Raw genomic sequence first — 20,760 nt, 5'->3', positions numbered from 1 at the left:
TCTCTCTCTCTCTCTCTCTCTCTCTGTGGGAGGGCGGTCTGTGGCGGCGGCGGCGACGACGACGCCTGATTTAAAAGTACAGATGAGCCCGGTGGCTCTTTGCGGACGCTGATACACTGTGGCACCCAGAGGAAAAATTAACAAACGGCCCTCCTCTTTATCTGTGGTGTTACGTTCACAGTGCTCGCTCAGAAGGGTTGCACATGTTCCTGCAGATCTGACACTCAACAGCTGCGCGGTGGTGGTGCAATACAGCTGCTTCATCTCAGTGTCTTCCTTGTTTCATCTTTGTAATGTTGGAGTTGTTCCGTGATGCATTGTGGAGCGTTTTTCATAGTTTTTCTGTTGCCAAGCAGCGCCTGAGAAACTTTTTTTTTTTTTTTTATCTATATAATACTGCTCTTGCAGAATTCTCAAATGTCACGCTACGATTTTCCCATTCCAATCTGCCCACCTTTCTGCTTTTCCACTCGGCTTTGAATGCCCGCGTTCATTTTTAGAAACCACACAGAAGGCTGCGAAAAAAGGCTCAAACTTAAGGTGCCGCGACCCTTCAGAAGTACCGAAACTTTTCATCAAAAGAACACGCAGCTCCGAACAGGTTTTCAGCGGCCTCTCGGCTCCGCCAAAAGCTGTGACTAGTTCTTCCTACAAGCATCTGTTTAGCACTACTAGCTAAAAAAGAGACAGGAGTGTTTTTGTGAATGCATTGCACAACAAATGTTCCAATCTGCAGCATGTGGGCATCACGTGGGAAATGGAGGGAAAGATTTGGGTGATAAAAAAATATCTGTCGCCTGGCGGGTCATGAAACGGGCTATCAGCTGGCTTGTACGCGTTGTACAAAAGCGTCATTGTACCAGGAGAAGGTGCGGCCTATGAGACTGGCTCTTCCTTTACAGACTGAGTATCTCAGTTCATTAGCTGTAAACCCAGTTGTCTGACTGGAGTGGGCTGACTTGGAGGACGCCTGTCTAAATCACTTCAGCACATATCAGCCCAAGAACAATCTCTCCTCTGTCTGATCCTCCTTGGCACCGCTCCACGCCGATCCTCCCACGATCTCCCTCTCTTATGATTATTTTATCATTTTAAATTCTTTATGCCGCATTGCCGTGGCATCGGCCCCGCTAGAGCAGAGCGGCGCGTTGGCCATACAGTACATTCACACTACAGTTATTTGGACGGCGCTCCGGTGTGGCTCTGTCCCGGTCCCTCGGTTGGATTCTGCGCGTCCATTAGTGCCATCTGTGCCTTCCTGCACCGTCTGTGAGCGCCCCGTCGACGCCAAAACGATTGGCATTTCTCTGGAACAACCAGAGGGACGGTGCCCAGAGCTTTTAGCTGCCAATGATGTGCGCTTACTCTGACAAAACCAGAGAGGGTGGGGGTACAGGAGAGGGGGTGGTGGGGTGGCGGGAGCAAGCAGGAGGCCCAGGCAGGAAACAGCTGCACCTACAGTACTGTGGCATCCGTGTTCAAGCTTCAGGAGACACCACTTATCCCTGCTACAACAGGCAGCTGATGCAGAGTCAGAAGCTGTGCCGTGGTTTGCATTTCACACGTTTAGCTGGCAGGATCACGCACAACGACGGGGCTGCACGGGCGAACAGGTACCGGTCGACAAACGCTTTATAAGTAAACAGGAAGTTGTATCTGTCTAACTTCAGCAACAACAAAAAAGAGAAAAGCAGAAATGCTAAGCTAACAGTGGCGCGATGGTTCAGACTAAACGACCAGGCCTTTTCTCTTCACCGTCCGTCTCTCTCTTCTCTCTGTCAGTAAAAGATCCTCCTTGTCTGCAGGAGCCAGTGATTCTCTGACAGTCTGCAGACCATATGCTGCCGCCCGCTAGCTTATCTTTTTACTGCAAGCTGTCGCTCGCACCCTCTCTGCTCTCGGGGTCAGTCAAGTAGCTTTACCCATCATCCGCCACTTTATTCACACTGACGCTCGCCATTGGAAGCAGTGTAGTTGTTTCATTAGGCTTGAGTAATATGGAATATCACAATAGTGATGTTGCTGGGAGTTCAATAACTTGTTCAGGAAAGTTTAGTTCACCTTTTGGACACATGTACGGCTGAGCGTCAGACTGACTGTGTCTGTAGCAGCAACTGCTTGTTTACCTTTTACTGTAATTGACCAGTTTCTTTTATTTGAGTGCGGTTTTTTGTGTCGTTGCCCTTTCCACCAACATTTACAGGATTTACAGCAACGACAGTTTTTCCAGTGGACGACGTCAAGACGATATTTGGCTTTTTTTTCACTTAAATATATTTAACTTATTATCATTATTATTACTATTATTTGTACTATTACAAATAATAGTCAATCATATCACCTATAGGCAATTTGACAGGGTGAAGACGGGATGATCTGACTATCAATAACATCGAAGAACCCCGAACAGCAACGCCACCTAGAGTCCGTTTGAGACAGAAAATGCTGCACAGAGCGCAGCAAGGTTTCATAAAACACATTATATGTCCAAAAGTATGTGGACAGTCTTACGCAGTTGGGGTCCGAACAACAGTAGCGACTTCAGGTAACACGAGAAAGTATGTGAACGGTCGCTGTTGTGTTCTCCTCGTTTGCACGAGGTCCTCTGGTTTCAGTGACGTTTCAGACAATAGTCGTCTCCCAGCTCTGTGGCAACAGTTGTCGTTTGTCCAGGTCCATAACCACAAGGGTTTCTTAGTTGGGAGTGGACCACAGACTGTGCACCAGGCCCTTCACAGAGGAGTAGAGGCCGTTTACAGCAGCAGGTCTGGAACAAGGTGTTCAGAAATCATGCATGTGTTTTAACGTCCAGGTGTCCACATACTTTACCTACATAGCTATAAATGCTTCCTCGCCATGTGGCCTCGTTCATATGTAAATGTGGAGGCATTTACGACATGGGTGTCTTCTATTTCAACTTCTTCTCCATCATCTTCAAGGATATGTGCTAAACTTCACAGTAGTGTGAGGAGTTTTGTTTGTTTTGTTTTTTTTAATGTTGTCCTCCCATGTACCTTATGTGCCTGTATAATCTTTATTCATCTCTTTACAATGAGAAGAAATGCCTGAGTTGTCAGCAAGCATCATGTATTTGGCCGAGTCTCAGGTGGCTCTGATTTCCCAGCAGGCCAGATGGCAGCGCTGTGTGGGCAGTAGTGTGTGTGCGTTCTGTGTGTGTGTGTGTGTGTGTGTGTGTGTGGACGAGGGGCTGCGAGGAAGAGGGCCAGCAGCCTCATGGAGGGAGGATTGCTCACACCCTGGCTCTCTCCTCTGTCCCCGTGCAGCTGTGCTTCTCCGTCCAACTTGAACTTTTAATTTGTTCAATATGTGGCAGAGAACACGGAGTGAAGCAGAACACATGTCTGGTGGCTGAGGCTCGACAGGCAGGGCCTCGACGGGGAGGACGACACCGCGTTGTGGAGTTGTGTTTTTTAACTCGGCCGCTCCGCCAGGGACGAGGGACGAGGACCGCGGGTTCGATAAAGGAACGCTTCGCACTTTCCTGGTGGATTTCACCAACACGGATCAGATCAAACCACCAGCTCCGGCTCCAAACGTTTGCCTTTAATCGATCGTCTATACAGTCAGGAGACAGACAGGATATAAAGTGGTGGCAGCTTCTCTCCTTCATTCCTCCACAGACTAAAGTTCAGTTATTCCTTTACTCTTCTCCGGGAAGTTGCTCGTTTTCCTCCTCTATCCCAAACATGCAGCAGTTTCTTTTGAAGTTTAAATTATCTCAAGTGTTAGTTTCAAGTGAAACGAATCAAATCAGAGCTAAACTGAGATACGCCCTAATCAGTAAAAGCACTTTAACTACATCCTTGGCTGGGTGTGAAGTCCGGGCCTCCCCTTCGTCCACAGCTGAGCAGTTTAAACCTGGAGAGCAGCTGGGGGCCGGTTCCACAAAACACCTTAAGTGAAGATTTGCCTTAAAGTTTGAGTCGAGGTTTCCTGACAATAAAAACAGTTGCACAAAACACCCCTTAAGTTTTCCTTATCTTGGTCTCACACTTAAGGAATCACTTAAAGGTTAAGGTTACCTCTGAGTTCATGGCAATAAGTGAAGGAAATGAACACATCCCCAGAAGAGTCGGCCCTTTAAAATGTTTTTAAAGGTAAAAAGGTTAAGAGTATCTGTGCAACACCCTGAAGTAACTCCCCCAGCTCACACCTGCCCAGGTAGAGCCGGAGCAGCAAGAACACACACACACGCATCGCCGTGCGTGGCACAAAGTGTAAGACGCGTGACAGCATGTGTGTGAACACTTATTAACATTTTGTCAGAACAACAGACGAGCGTTGGAATAATGTGAGGAGTGTTGCGGTGGTCCTGTCCTGTCGCTGTTGGATTAACTAAGCCTCAGATTAACTAAGCTACTGTATAGCTGCAAAGCTCTAATGTGGGGAGGGAAAAAAAAAATAAAAGTGTCTGTTCTGGTGATAAAATCTTTCAAAGCCCGAAGCTTATCACTGCAAAATAAGCATCTTGCAACTGGATTACAATTCTCATGCTTGCAAGTGTTTTCACACTACAGTCCAGATGGGAGATTCGTTCTGTAACCTAAATAGACGCTTCTTTTCGTGCATCTTTTTTTTTTTTTTTTTTTCGTTGTTGTTGTTTTTATGTCCTCGATATTGTAAATGTGACAAACTATACAATCGATTAATACGACGAGCCAGTACAAACATTTGGAAGGGAGCGAACTCGTCATCAGCTGTGTTTATTCTCTGTTATTTGTCTCTCGAAAAAATCGTCGTGGAGATTCAATTGAAACTTGTTCCGAGCAGGCGTCGCGAAGCTGCGAGCACATGGCAACTTCTTTTTAAATTGTACTTTTGTTTAACTGATAAATGATCGACATCTGCTCGATTATTGAATAAATCAGCGACAGGAAAGTCAAGAGAATATGGACGACTGGGTTTGACTCAGCTCCCAGCAGCCAACACTGTGACCTACGACTTTTCTGAACGTGTCGGTGTTGTGATGTTGAGGCTGGACTGACAGTTTGGGATCCATGTCAATAATAATCGAGTCATTGTTCTTGTAATTTCTTGAATAAGTGAATGATTGTTTTTGCAGGTGCAACCAGCTGTGTGAGTGTAGTTGCCTTTGGAAGTGCTTGCAGTGTGCACAGCGTCGGCCGGCACATGCTGCGGTTGTGAGACGAGTTTACACAACCTCTCCACCTTTTGTTGACTCGAGCCGTCTTTTTCCAAGTCCCTTCATGACTTAAAGGTTCCATGTTGTGTAAAGGTAGATGTCCATGTGTTGTTTGATTATAAAGCAGGTCCAGGTTCTATATTAATACTGTGAAAGTATCAAAGTGTGCAAACTACGAACAACATGTGCACAGCCTGTAATTAAAAACTGAGCCTCAAAACGAGTCGTCAGGACTTCCTGAACTTTGTGATGTCACAACAAAGCATTCACCGCTCTTGTTTTTTACCTGAAATCTTCTTTATTTTTATTTGATCACTCTGAAAACAGTCAGCCAATCAGAGGAGAAGCTCAGAGGCTCAGAGCTTCTCTTTCTTCTGATTGGCTCACTGACCTGTTGTTACTAGAGCTCCAGAGAGAAGCCTGAGAGAGGAGATGTAAAACTACACTGAGATGGTTTTTGGTTCTTAAAACCACAAATATATCTTCTTATGGATCAACACTTCAAAATAAAATACAGAAGAAGAAGACAATTGAACATCCCTTGTGACATTCCCCAAAATGCAGAGTATAAAAAAAGTGTATTAAAGTTTGGGAGCCAGATAGTAACCAGTTGTTCAGTTTAGGGTGCGAGCACTGCGAGAGATAACAAACAAACACACACACACACACACACACACACACACACACACACACACACACACACACACTCTCCACTTCCCTCCTGGAGCTCTGCCGCAAGTTACAAGCCAACAGTCCAAGTGACAAACATGTTGTCACTGGGCAAACGTGGACCTCTGCAGCTCCTGTCAACACGCGGCGAGGGGCCCCGGCTAACACCGACCTTAAGACACGACTCCGAGAGGGAAGGAGCACTCAGCGCCACCAAAGTGATCACTTCACGTGCTCACACCAAACGCTCCCTCAGTTTAAAGCGACTGCGCAGCCTTTTTTTCACTAAATCTGCAGAACACGATTTTTGGAAGTGAACGCGGCGAGAATCCCGTTTTCAAGTTCTTCGTACTAATTTTCTGATTTGATTGATGGATTGACAGAAAATTAGTAAATAATTAAAATTTGTTGTTATTTCTTGATATTTTATAGATTACAATATGAATCATGAATCGTAATGACGAACAGATTTTAAAGTAATTATCCACATTGGATACGCGTGCTGCGCCTCTCAGGCGTGTGAGCGGCGGATTGTGTCGATATATTTACGTTTATTTCCATAGAAAACCGATGGAGTGTCTGTAATGAACCTTATTAATCAAAGTCTTCATTTGGAGGTTGATGCCTCTCTCTCTCTGTCTGGACCGCCGCACGTCACCCGCCCGCGCGCCCCCACCCCTCCCCTTGTCTCTTCACCTCTCCATCTCGCCACCTGACTCATCCGCCCGTCTATCCGCAGTCACGCTCACGTCTGTCTGATGAGATTTCACTGACATTCCATGCTGACATATTCAGACTATTGTTCCGCCGCTCCGGGTGGCACAGGTGGGCCTCCGTCTCTCCAACATGGCCCAGTTACAAGGTGGCGCTCCCTGCCAAGTCAGGCCCGGCTCATCCGGGGAACAGGGGAGCTGGAATGGGTTTGACCGTATTGTGCTGCACCTGCTTCGCCCTCGCACCAGATCCCCCTTGCTTCGCCCCGCCATTCTGCCGCTGCAGAGAGCGCTCCTTCCCCCTCGTCGAGCCCCCGCCCCCACCCCCCCCACCCCCCACACATCCCTCCACCGTGCCGTAAAACCTGCAAAATCCACTGAACTTAGCCGCTCTGATGGCCGCGGCCAAAACAGCATCTGATGTGCCTTATTTGTTGACTGTGTGAGATTAGTTGCAGAGGGTACACGTCGAGGGGCTTACCATGCAGAAATGGAGAGAAGCCCCCACTCCTCCACCAAACAACCACCAGCCCTGCCAAATAATGAGAAATGGAAGATTCTCCAGCTTGTCTAAAGCCCTCGTCACAGTCGGCCCGTGCACACTCCTGCTCCCGAGCCAGACTGTAGTGCAGATACTGTAAGAGCTGCGGCACCAGAGGAACCGGCTGCTGAGTTCCTGCGTTCAGCTCGGGCAGCTCACCGGCCCGGGCCGACGTGTGGCGGCCTCCGTGGGAAGCCGCCACCTGGACGGTGTGAGGCCTGTACGTGCGAGAATGTGCTTTTGTTGTGCACGTTTTAATGCTAATTCAGTTCAGCTCCTCGAATCAAATTCTGTGCTAATTCAGAACTTTTCAGCCACAAATTTCTCCTCCCACATCTGAAAATTCTAATCTGAATTTCTGGTTTTCCACCAGCTTGTTCTGCTTGATCGGTTGACACAATCATCAGATCAATTGACGAGTCTGATTTTCCCTCTGCGCACGAATGTAGTTAAGCAGAAGGATTTAAAAGCTGCAGCACTATCTGTGAATATCGTTGTGAGTCGAGAACTGTCACTCTTATTTTCCAGAAGCGTTTCCCAACCACTGCCAGAACACTCACTTCCTGCCAAACAAAAAAAAAACACAAAACAAACACACACAGAATGACCAATCAATAAAACGATCACAACGACTCAACACAGCAGCTGAGTAGTCGACTCAGAGCGGCTAACAGCTACAAACACAGTGAACACAGTGTTCATGTGAAGTCCCCTGTTGGGCGAACACGTCCTGGGATGTGATGATGATGACGATGATGATGATGATGATGAAGCTAAACGTTCCTTTTTATTGCATCAAGGTCTGTATCGTTACTTTGACAACCCAAGTGTAGTAAATGCTCCTCAGAGATCAGGCCTGGACAATAAGAAACTAATCACAGTGGGAATCCACAGAAACCAGACGATTGGGACGTTTGACTGTTTTGAGTTTTAGTTCATTAAAAAGTTCATTCTGTGTGTGTGTGTGTGTGTGTGTGGAGAGGACAGGCCGAGTAACGACAGCACGTAGGTTTTATTTATTTTTTTAGTTTTTTGTGTGCTCAGCTGTGGAAATCGACCCATTGAGAGTTATTTATTTCAGTTTCACTGGGACTTTGGATGGAAATAATTTTGGATACGAGGATGAGCCATCATCTCCTCTCTGGCAGAGCGCAGCCACAGAGATGCTTTCCCCGTGTTTGTCACGTGCACCTGCAAAACGCCGGGTGGAACTTCTGTCATACGTCTACGTGGCCGAGTTAACGCGGTTCCTTTAACTGTTGAACCTGCGTTGCGGCTCAGAGCCAGAAGGTCCCGGGTTCGAAACCAGTTGGAGGATCATGTTTTGGAGTATTTACCCATGATTCTGCGGTTTCCCTCTCACCCCCCGGAGGACGTTTGTGTGAAGTCCCGGTCAGAGCAGAGGCATTGTGGGAAAACATGTTGCTGCTGAGCAGTTTTCCACTCCTTTGAGTTCCTATTCACTTTCATTACATCAGACCGATATGACTTGGAGCAAGTGAGGAAATGTGTGTGAGGTTTTTCTGTCATGATTTGGGTGAACCTGTCCTCCTGCTGCTCCTGCTGCTCCTGCTGCTGCTGCCCTCACACATGGAGGTGTAGTCCCTGTTCGCTGAACTGTAGCTGCTCTCTGCTCCTTAGACTCGCCAACTAACTACCTGTATGATGTTTCAGAAACACAGAGTGAGCACATGTAAACACACACACACACACACACAGAGAGAGAGAGAGAGAGAGAGAGAGGCAGAGCTGTGTGCGAGCGTGAGGTTGGAGGCCGGCTGGCTGCTGGGGATTCGCTGTGCGAGAGCTCCCTCTTGGTGCCAGTCGGCCTACTGTTGGTGAACAGGCTGCTGCTGTGCTGAGAGGCTCAGACAGCTGCTTCGACACCCAAACACACACACACACACACACACACACACACACACACACACACACAGATGCACGTTGGGTATCAGACGTGCACAGGAAGACTTTGCTGAAATGTTTTTGTCAGAAAGGTGGAGAGGGAGCAGAGACGCTGCTGCTGGTTCACCAGTTGATGCTTCTTTGTTTGATCCAAGCTGAGAAATAATTTTCTACTGAATGAATTTATCTTGTTTGTTTTTTTTTATTTGTTTTATATGTGTCATATAATATTATCTCCTTCAGTTTGTTTCAGTTTTTTAATTTTATCTTTATTTCTTTTTTTTTCTTTTTTTAAATATTTGAACAGAAATAACTGTTATCAAAGAGTCAAGTATAAAATAATAGTTGAATAGTAAAAGTAATAATAACAGTAGAAAATTAGATCACAGGGAAAAATGTTCATTAAAAATACAAACTGCAGTCGAACACGAGGTTGATGTTCATGATGAAAGTTTTTAACGTCTCTCTCTCCTCTGTGTCGTTCTCAGGGTCGGTGTATTAATTTCAACCGTGTGCAGCATCAGTAGAAGAGAAGGACTACTGTGTGAAAACCAACATGTGCTGATCGCTGTGGACGAGACGAGAAGAGAAGAATTTCAGGTTTTTTTTTTCGTTTGTTTTTTTTTGTAGATGAGTAATCCTGCAGCTAAAACCACTATCTGTTCACGCCGCTTCACTCGGTGCATAAAGTTTCTCCTCTGGTTCTCTGCTTGCAGACCTTTGAGGCACACAGGGTGAGATGTTAATATTAACTTATTTACTACCTTTTCCTTCAACCGAGTCCCTCCCCCTCTTTTTTTTTTTTTTTGTTTGTTTTTTTTTAATAAGGGAAGTAAAAGCAGAAGCTCGGGCGCCCCAGACCTCAGCGCTCAGACTCAGTTAGCTTTCCGTGCTCACCAAAGACTTAACATATTCTGACCATATTGTGCCTTCTGTGAAAAACCAAATTTCACGGACACAGACGGAAGCTATCTAAAGGGAAAAAAAAAAAAAAACATGGAGGAAAAATGGGGGCCGTTTGCCTTTGGCGTGGAAGTCGGAATAATCCCAGTGGGCCTCACAAGTGCAGAAGCAATGTCTCATCGCGAATCCTCTCCAACTTCAGCAGAGCTGGATGCCTGGCGGCTGCCCTCTGACTGGCTTATCTTGTCATTTTAACACTGAGAAGTGCACACGCATGACAAATTGTAGACAGGATGCCCCAAGGTATTGGAAGGCATCAAGACTTTGCCCTTTAGTTTGGTAATTTTTTTTTTTTTTTTTTTTTTTTCTGAAGACACCTTCCTTTCATTATGCGCCCGGGACAAGGAAATTAATAGAGCGTTATTCGACCGCAGGACAGCCTCCTGACCAGGATGATCTCCAGCAAGGTTTGAGGGATTGATGCCTTTAAGACCTTGACATGGCGCTTGGTGTTTTTTGCCCCTGTTTTCAGCACAGTCTGCTCTCTGCTCAGCAAGGCGTAGCACATCACTGCCCATAAACAGGCCCATCAGTTAAGACTTTTAAGATATAGATCCAGCCGCCCCGACGCTCCTCTGCCCACCGCCTCAAATCCTCCGAGGGGGGCTCCCCGGCCGCGTCACAACTCACTAGTTCTCTCGGCACCAGAATATCAAAGTTTAATTAAAATAATTAAAGGCAACAGCAAGCAGCAGCCTGTGAAGACTTGGCTGTCTCTTTTTTATGCCTTTTGACATTGAATGACCTATTACCGCGTTATTCACAGGAAAAAAAAAGGAGGACACCGCGCCGCGGTGACGGTGCGCCACGTCCAAAACGCAAACCCAAAGCAACGGATGCGATGGACGGATAAGTATTGTTCATTTCCAGAAATTATGCTTACCCCCCCCCCAGCCCCCACCCCAAATCACTCACCCCCAAAAAGCAGGGGATATATATTTATATATATTGTGGATTTCTCAAGCGCGCTGTCATGACGCCAATCCCAAATGATGTTAGTGTGAGCGGAAACACTGTGGGGGAGGAAAAGGGGGCAGCAGCTGAAGAAAAAGGCTCGAATGATCCAGTCACTTCGGATACCGTACTTCAGATGCGAAATGGATATTCGAGTCGAAACCTGACAAAGCGCGCCGGCTTTGACGGGAAGCGGTATAGACAATGACCAGTGGCTGGGTCAGTGGGATGTCTCTGTGCAAGCAGGGAAGCTTATCAAATGACACTAAAAATAAGTTCAACAACCATCAAGTTTGAGGGGAAATGGGTGAGCGTCTCACATTCACGGTGGGCACCAGCGCGTGCACGAGAGGCAGGGCGGCGCGCCACACGACGGTCTAATTATTCCTTTGTTTCCTCCTCGTCCCGATCGGAGGGACATAAATAATTCCAAATCAAATCCTCGGGGGGTGCACTGGTATTTATGTCCGACTTAAACACTTTTAGCCTCTTGCATAATTTTGCAGGCTGATATTTAATAGGCTCATCAGCCTCTTGCTGGTGGACGAGGATGTTTTAGATCTTGTCGTCTTTATGTTACAACCAGGAGCACAGGAATGTTATTAACCCGAACTAATGAGATATTTACGCAGCAGTCACAACACAAGTCGCCCTGCTAACAACACGTCACACGTCCCCACTGTGTCCTCGCCACACGCCGTCACACACCGTGCTATTATTCATTTTACAACCTGCTGTTGTAGATACATTTTTTTATTTTTTTTAAAAAAAGATAATTTTTTAATTTGTTGCTTTTTGTAAATTGATGATTTTTGTTTTTCTGCACTTGTTAAATGAAGTAAATTTTTAAACCATTTATTCAGTTCAGCCACGTTTTTCAACTTTTAACAGTTTAAATGCAACTTGAATTAATTGGTCGTCCTAATTGTTGATATCCCTTCGTGTCATTTTTGTCAACATTTCAGCCAAAGTGTAGCTTTAATGTGATTTGCATGCACTACTTCCTGCTCAGTACGTCGCTGTCGGCTCATTTCATGTGCGACATTTGTAATTTATCATTTTATTATCGTTATGATTGTACAGTTTTTAACCTTTTTTTATATTCACGTAGCACCTTTACAGTCTAGGTTCGACTCACACAAGCTGCACATATGTGTGTGAGTTGCAACCGAAATATCAAAAAATATCTTTCTATGCAAAAGCTTTTTTTTCTTTTTTTTTTTTTATAATGAGTTTTACACTGTTTTTATTTTTAGAAAAACGATTCCTGTTACTGTTTTACACTGCAGTCTGTTGTGTCAAATATACATTCAACGAAAAGTGAACCGTGTTGTTGTGTTTTCTTTCTCTCTCTCTCTCTTTCTTTTTAACACGTGTGTGCTGGTAGGGGTGGACACGCTGAAGGCCATCTTTAATTGGGCCCTTACAGATTTATAGGGCCCGACAGGGAACGTGATTATACAGAGTGTGTGTGGACAGAGGAGTGGACAGTGTGCAGCCTCTCCCCCTGTGAAGTCAGTCACCGGAGGCACTGCACACACACACACACACACACACACACACACACACAGAATCCCTCCAAGGTTTTCAACGCCCCAAAAATGAGGTCTTGCATTTAGTAAAAATATGCGCTCATACACCTTCTGCTTTGTCCACATTTGCATGCTGTGACAAGATGCCAGCTGAGGTGTGTGTGTGTGGGTCAACTGTGTGTGTGTGTGTGTGTGTGTGTGTGTGTGTGTGTGTGTGTGTGTGGGTCAACTGTGTGTGTTGATATACAGTAACCCCTCCTCCATGTTGGAAGAGAGAGCGAATGCGATGTCTCTTTGTTTGATGTTACGACGTCACAAATATCAGACTTTCATCGTTTAAACTCTCATCAAATGTTATTTAGTAAAATCAGATTTTCTGTCAGTAAAAGTCTGAAGAATCATCTCACGTTGTTCGGACACAGTCGTGTTTTATTGAATAGATTCATGTGAATAATAAAGGAATAAAGTGAGCAGGAGGAGACAGATGATCAGACCTGCTGGAGTTTAGTTTCCAAAATTACACCTTTTTTTTTTTTTACTTCACATGGTTTAACGTTCATTCTGCTAAAACCTCTTTTCTGAAAACTGTAGAAAAACATAAAAGAAAAGTGAATCAGTCAGATTCACATGCGGCAAAATACACAGGCTCCTGGGTAAGATAAAACTGATACTGGTGAATTCAAATAATTACAAGTGGTTAAAAGTCAAACTCAAAATATTTGTATTTATCCGTGAGGAACTTGATTAGAGAAACAGATAAACTGAAGCAGTTCAACCTACGGGGTCGTCATCATCATCATCAGCATCATCATCATCATCATCAGCAGCAGCATCAGCATCAGCAGCGGTGGAAGTGGAGCTACATATAAACATACTGTGTCACTACGTAACATTTTATGTAAAGTAAAATTACTCATTATGCAAAATGACCCTTGAATGCACCATAAATAAACTGTAATGTGATGACCGCAAACGATGAATGTGATATATGAGAAATACTCCGACCACTGTGACGTGACAGTTTCTCCTCTCTGTGTCTTGTTGTGTCTGAAAGACGTGATCAACTATTGATCCCACACTGAGAAGGAAGAAGAAATAAACAGTTGGAAAAACAACAGCTCTGGAAATGTTTGATGGATTAAACAATTACTTCATCAAAAATGATAAATAAATAAGAAAGTAGCTGTTAGTTGAAGTTGTACCAGAGACACAAAGATACTGAGGTTTGACCCGGAGCTGATGTGATGACGAGTAAAGAAAAACCAAGATGAGTCATCAGCTCGTTCCCCTCGTGTCTTGATTACACACATTTTCCCCAGGAACATCTGCATGAGACCGAAAACGTCTCCGGTGAATCACGCCGCATCTTCAAAGTTCCCCCACAAGCTCCAACTGCTGAGTGTGTATAAACCAGAGTAAATACATCCTCCCGTGTGTTATTCTGACCCGCAGACAGAGCGACTCCACGCTCGCTCCCTCCCTCGGCTCACCGCTTCACACGGTCCTCAGACCAGGAAGCATTATTAAATCCTGTGATTCAGTATGAGTTTATTAATCATCCTGCTGAAGTTTGATGTTTCTAGACTGAGGTCTGGTGTGTGAGCACGTATCCCATCCCTCCACAGGCTTCTAGTGTTTTACTGGCGACACTGTTTGTGGATGCAAGAGGTTCATCTTCATGAGTTTGTCTGTAACACTGCACATGTGTATTCCCTGAGCGCTGAACACTTGAGAGGTTTATGACTTTCTCTGAGTGAAACATACAATTATAATGAAGCATTTAAAGGTGCTGTATGTAAGTTTTCTCTGCAGCTAAACGTGGTTTCTTGTCAGGAGCTGGCGGCGGCGGCGGCCATCATTGCAGCTACAAGGCCAGAGGTTAGCTTACGAAGTCAGATCAGCACGACTTCTTCATCCTCTGCTGTTGGACTGAGGGCGGACTGGACGGGCCGAGGCTAGCTGGTTAGCATGCTAACTTTAGCAGAAGAAAAGACGTGATAGTTGAAGCTAAGTAAGTAAACATCTGTTAATGCTAACAAGGGCTAATGTAGAAATAACAAACATATTGCACCTTTAAATATTAATATTTAATGAATGCAAACCACATGTATAAACATGTAAGAAAAAATGTACATAATCTGGATATAGAAGGACTATGGTGCTTCCAAACACTCCCTCCACAGTTGCATGAAATCATTGTATCTGAATTGGATTTTAATGCAAACAAAAGAAACTAATTATATATTTAATGATCCAGACGGGATTTAAACCCATGATCCAATCACAGTTCTCCAGACACAGTCTGTTTTTAACTTTTCTGTTGTGTTTTCCTTTCTCTCTCTCTCTGGGGAACGTAGAACTACAAAATACATAAAAACATAAAATAAATACAATAAATGTGATTTCATAGAATAATTAACAACCAAAAGGAAAACTCATGCGTAGATATTAGCTGGATGAATGTCATCCACAAACTACTATATAATAAGAATAAATCTGTGAATTCACCTGTGACTTTAAAACTGAACCTAAAACTTGAAAAAATCTCAAACCAAAATGACATTAAAACATTTTTCTCGACACATTTTCATTCTGTTCGTCAATGGAAAAGAAAAGAAAAACCCAACATGCATTTGTTGAATTGCCGTTACTTCACACGGAAAGCCTGTCCATATACCGCGCTGCCATTCGAGCTTATACATCGTGTGATATGCAAACGGGCTCGGTACATAGTGACACACTGGCGTAGTTAAACAAACAAAATAGTTTGGAGATTGGAAAAACATCTGAGAGGAGAATAAAGTAGCCGAATTACCCAAAAGATGTCGTGTGTTTAAAGAAGCTTAGATGCTGCAAATATTCTCCGTCGCGGCAGGAAAGAAATGAAAAGAGACACACCAGGGCGAGTCTGTGGAATAGAAACGATGAAGATCATTTTCACGACTGAAGTCGGTGAAACTCGCCTCCTCTCGCACGGCGGGCATCACTGCAGCAGAGTGAGAGTTTGAACAAGAGTTTTCTTTTATGGTTTTGGGAGGGAAATAATTCACTATTGTATTTGGGATGATCCGTAGTCTCACAACCTGCTTGGAATAAAAGCGGCGCATGAGGACAGCGGCATCCGAAGGTCTTTGCATTTTTCTATTTTTATATTAACGCTAACAGCCAAGAAAACACAGAGCAAACTCTTAAATCCATCCTGAGCTGTGCCACAAGGTTCTGTTTTCACAATTTGATGGAGGGGGCTTAGCTGCCATAAAACTTCAACCTCCACTTCCCCTGATAAAGTTTCTCTGGCAGGCAGCGAGCGGGACTTAAGCAGCTGTTGCCCCCTAAAAGCCCCAGTCTGACTTCCCAGGTTATCCTGATTTGCACAGTTGTCTCTGAAATTTGGGTAACTGTGGGATCAAATGCTGAAATTCTGCACAGCCGCTAACCTTTCAAAGCCTGAGCCCGGACCCTGTCGGATCCAGAGGGCAGCCCATCCGCCCTAAGAACAGCTTGTTAGAGTTGACACTTGATTTTATGCATTGTATTTCTGAGAGCATTACAACTAAATCCCCTTCTCAGGCGATATGCGGGGCTGCTGTTCAGCGACGGCTGTGGAAAATGCAGGTGGGGGGGGTGGGGGTGGGGGTGGGATTAGAAGACCTCGACGGTTCAGGATTTCAGAGCTTTATCTTGATGCTCTTTTCTGTGAGTCCCTGTGAATTTTAAAGCCCTATATACTATATATGCTGATAAAGATTTAGGACTCCTGTAAGATGATTAGACTGTGTGTCAGTGGGCGGTACAGCTATTTCAAGAGAGCAGCGAGGAAGTGGAATATGGTATATGTGATATAAGTCCAGTCATATTACACACAAGACTTATGTGAGCCGCAATAAAAACGTAATCATAATGAACCATGAGACAATATAACTTGACTCTACCGAAGCTTTAAACCTGCTTAAACCTACTCAGTGCATTTCCTCACATTTACATGGCAGTTTTGATATTTACATTTCTGTTTTGCTACTTTCTATCACTAAAGGGATGAAAAAAAAAATGGAAAAACTATACTTTAGTGTGTTCCATACTGTACATCTGCCAACTTCCAGGATTAAGATTTAACATACAAATCACGTCATCGGCCGTAAAATACAACACACTGTTATAGATTAAAATACTACAACAATAACACTGGGTATTGTTACAGAACGAGTGCTGAAAGTAGACGTCACATGTCTGATCACAACCATAATCTTTGATCAGGTCGTTCATGATTTAAATCCTGATGTTTTTCTCAAAGAAGGTGTCTAAAGAGAATCGATCAGTAACTTCACCTGATCACATGACGTGTGGTTAATTTTACTAAAGTAGCAAGAAAACAAAACTATTTATATGGTAAATTTAAATCTAGGATAGATACAGTGTGGTACATACAAACTGTGTGTGTGGCAAAGCAACAATAACAATATATATATCCCATATTTGACACTTTTCTGTGTTTTATTTTGAAGTGTTGATCCATAAGAAAATATATTTGTGGTTTTAAGAACCAAAACCATCTCAGTGTAGTTTCACATCTCCTCTCTCAGGCTTCTCTCTGGAGCTCTAGTAACCACAGGTTGGTGAGCCAATCAGAAGAGAGGAGGCTCTGAGCCTCTCTGAGCGAAATGCTGCAAGGTTGGATGGTGGGTCCAGGTGGGCGGGGCTTAGGGCATGGCTGAAAGCGGAGGCTGCTTTGTAGTGACATCCCAAAGTTACAGGAAGTCCTGACGGCTGGTTTTAAGGCTCAGTTTCTGAATACAGGCTGTGTGCATTTCTCTGTGGACTGAGGCTTTGATACTTTCACAGTATTAATATAGAAGCTAGACCTGATCTATAATCACACTACACATGGACAGAGACATTTAGACTGGAGGGGCCTTTAAATGTGCAGGAGTAAATGAATATTTTCAGTCTGCTTTCAAACTGTGTCAATGTTGGTTTGCATCAATGCAGTTAGTCAAAGAGCTTTAGCAGCTAAAACCATAAAAAGCAAAAATTACGTCACCAACTTTTCATTTGTCCTTTACATTAACCAGGTGTCAGCTGATCCACAAAGTGATGTAGAAGCAGTAGTTACTGTGGAGCAAGAGCAGGTTTATAGAGAAGAGGAAACACTTTGTAAGGCCGGTGCAGACATAGAAATGTTCTGAATATTTTTTTAATGCTATTTTTATGCAAAACACTTGATTGTTTGAAATGTTGTCTGAACACGTTGTGAAATGAACAGATGGTCGACGCATGCAGAAGGTTGCAGATGCCATTAATGCACTTTATTTCCCTCTCCCACCCACCGCTACGCACATATCAAAATAATGAATAAATCTTTTCACAGCAACCTGCTTTTGCACCTAAATCTGGGCTGCGCTCAGAGATGCTCCTGCTAGGTATGAAATAATGATGGCACAATATGTGTGGTGGAGCTCCGCGGGGGCATATGTTGAGTCAGACGGCCGAGCGAGATCACCTGTCCGGCCAGAGGGGTCGTTGGGCCGTCTGGAGCCTGCTAATGATAAACCTCCAACATACTGACTGTCAGCTCATGGCGGGTCTTTTTCTCCGAGCGGCGGATCCGCTCAGGCAGCCGCGGTCGCTTCTGCTAACGCGTCTGAACCCCTATTGACCCGGCGCGGTGGCTGACGGACGGCCCTCTGAGCCAATAGCGTTGGGGGGGCCTGGGCCGACCCGGCGGGGGTGGAGCCGCGGCGGAGCCGGGTCGAGTCACCTTGCCGGCAGCGCTCTGTGTCGCGCTTTAATGAAGGCAGAGGGGAACTTTGGCTGGAGGTGTTTGTATGTAATCATGTCACATTTCCAAAGAGGCTCGGGCAGAGGAGGCAGCAGATCGCTTCTGACTTCTCCAGCAGATGTTTGGAAATGGTGCTAATGTTGTGGATTATGTCTGTAGGTGAACAAGCAGCGAGGAGCTCTGATGCTAATGAGAACTGAGTTAACTTGGGTGAAACAGAAACATGTGCATAAAATATCTTATAATGGAAGTGTTACTATAATCATATTATCATTTCCAGTGATGCATTGTATTTAAATCAAGTTGAATTACACTTACTGACCATGCAAAAATTCTGTTTATTACATTAAACATACATTTTCAAATGAATCATCCTGCATGATTGAATTTCATCATTGAAATATTTGGTAATGGGCTCATTGGTCCTTTGGGTGTCAGAACATGCGTGTGTGCAGGAGGGAAGAAAGCACCGGCTGAGGAGGCTGAATGTTCCCTCAGAAATGCTTTTATCATATAATCTCTCATAATGAGAATAACAATATCAATACTGTATGTCCACAGCAGCAAGACCCACCAGCTAAATGCTAGAAAACACTCAGAAAACACTCCCACGCCAAATTGGTCATAAGGCCCGTCCATAGGAAGACTTTAAAGGTGCTCTATGTAAGTTTTCTCCGCTAGTTAGCATGCTAACATCATCAGAAGAAAAGAAGTTATAGAAATAGAAGCAAAACTATTTGCTTTCCACCTCTGGAGACAGCTGTTGGCAAGTAAAGTTTGATGCTGAACTCACGTTTCCTCTAGACTGCTAACTGAACAGCAGGTAATGCTAACGCTGGCTATGTATCAATAGCTAAAACTGACATATAGCACCTTTAAGTTCAGCAAATGCCCCACCACTAAAGCACAATACAAAATAACATCATCAGGGCCTTGTGTCAAAATGTAGTCCACTTTTCAACGATCTCTGCCAGTATCAGAAAACCACTGTCCAACCAGGTGTTGGCGTCTCCGGGTTGAACCTCTGTAGCGGGCGTGTTACTACATTATGAGGAGGTGAACATCAACTGCAGCTGTTGAATCTGCAAACCAGAAAACGGAGCAAAACTCAGTGATCTTTAAGATCTTGCTAAAAACCAGTGATCAATATATTAACCTTCCATCTTTTATTTTATGCTGTGGAGCTGTAGAAACTCTCATATGAAGTTAATGCATTATTAATCTCTTTCACCTTTCTCAAACTAGGGCCAAAGTTTTTCTCAGTGAAACAGATTCAGGCCCTGTCGTCTCCCTCACATCTTCTCCTCCCCTCCGTTTGATCGCTCCCTTTCTGAACCACTTCCTGTCCCGGCACCGGCCCCTGATCTGGCCCCGTACCGCAGGAGGGACGACAGATACGAAAACGCTGTTTACAACCTCAGCTGCTGCGCTCGGTGGGCCGAACAAACACTGCCCTCCCACACGCCCGGTGCCACTTCTCTCCATGGCTGGCATCGTTTAACATTATGATTTTTTTTTTTTCCCGGTGTTTGCCCACGGATGATGAGGCTCTCATTGCTATGCATGTGCCAGATGAATCATAAACCTATACCATATGCCATCGCAATTTGCTGATGGGCCCAAGCTGTTTTGGTGGATATAAAATCCAGGGATTATGGAGGCTTGATCCTCAGTGAATGAAGGGAGAGAAGGGCAGGGAGACAGAGAGAGTGTAAGGGGAGGGAGTAGAGGTGAAGGGGTGATGCTTCCTCTCTGCTTTTCTATTGGTCCGCGGGTCAGTGACAGTGAAAAAGGTAGAAGTCAGAGCTGCTGATTGACACTTCCCAAACTGTCTAATCTAACAAAGGCTGTGAGGTATTAGCTCAGCCGGGTGGTTTGTGAAAGCAAACAGACCTTCACAAACATTTCATGTGCGCGCAGACAACAACATGTTTGTCACCTTGTCCCCAGTGTCATATGGTGGTAATTGAAGTAGCTGTTATAAAAACAAAGGGACAAAATCCCCGAGGGAATTAGTGCCGTCGTCGTTTTTCCTCTCAGAAATCGAGAGTATTACGCGCGGGCCAATCGTCGTCTCCGTCTTTTGTTTATTGACAAAAGGTGAGGAGATTTCCTCGACGCGGAGGATATCGTTTTGATTGTTAACCAAAAAACAGGAATTAAAAGCTCAGTTTGCATTAGGGAGAGTGAATTGTTTTCATTTTTTTCATCACACAACAGCTAAAGTCTCTCTCAAAATAAATACCTGCATTCAGCGTCAGGTGGTTCCCATACGCTGCCACAGCGTGTGTTGTTATAGAGGGTCCTCATGATGTAGAGAAGAAGTGATTAATAATGAATAAATTCATTAATACAACTCCCTCTTTTATCTTAAAACATTATGTGTCAATTGTTATATTGAATCTGTATTAAAAAGTGAAATTTTCATAATGGAAATGTCTTTTTTTTATTATCGTTAATTAGTAAATTAAAACCTTTCATTCATTAAACATTCTGCAGAGGTTGTGTCTGCAGAACAGCAATAGGAGCCATGACTATGGAGG

General features: G+C 44.5%; 1 protein-coding gene across 1 annotated transcript in view; it reads left to right on the top strand.

Moving 5' to 3' along the window:
* antxr2 (anthrax toxin receptor 2) overlaps positions 1 to 9,976 on the top strand; it is a 78,791-nt gene extending 68,815 nt beyond the window's left edge. The window contains exon 17 of the mRNA XM_022753762.1: positions 9,481 to 9,976. Within this exon, the coding sequence (XP_022609483.1) occupies positions 9,481 to 9,519 (39 nt within the window). The 3' untranslated portion in view covers positions 9,520 to 9,976. The remainder of the gene's footprint in view (positions 1 to 9,480) is intronic.
* Positions 9,977 to 20,760: the final 10,784 nt, after the last annotated feature.

The sequence above is a fragment of the Seriola dumerili genome, unplaced genomic scaffold, assembly GCF_002260705.1.
Source record: "Seriola dumerili isolate Sdu_G_001 unplaced genomic scaffold, Sdu_1.0 BDQW01000193.1, whole genome shotgun sequence".
NCBI lineage: Eukaryota > Metazoa > Chordata > Actinopteri > Carangiformes > Carangidae > Seriola > Seriola dumerili.
This window is presented reverse-complemented; position numbering and strand designations above follow the sequence as displayed.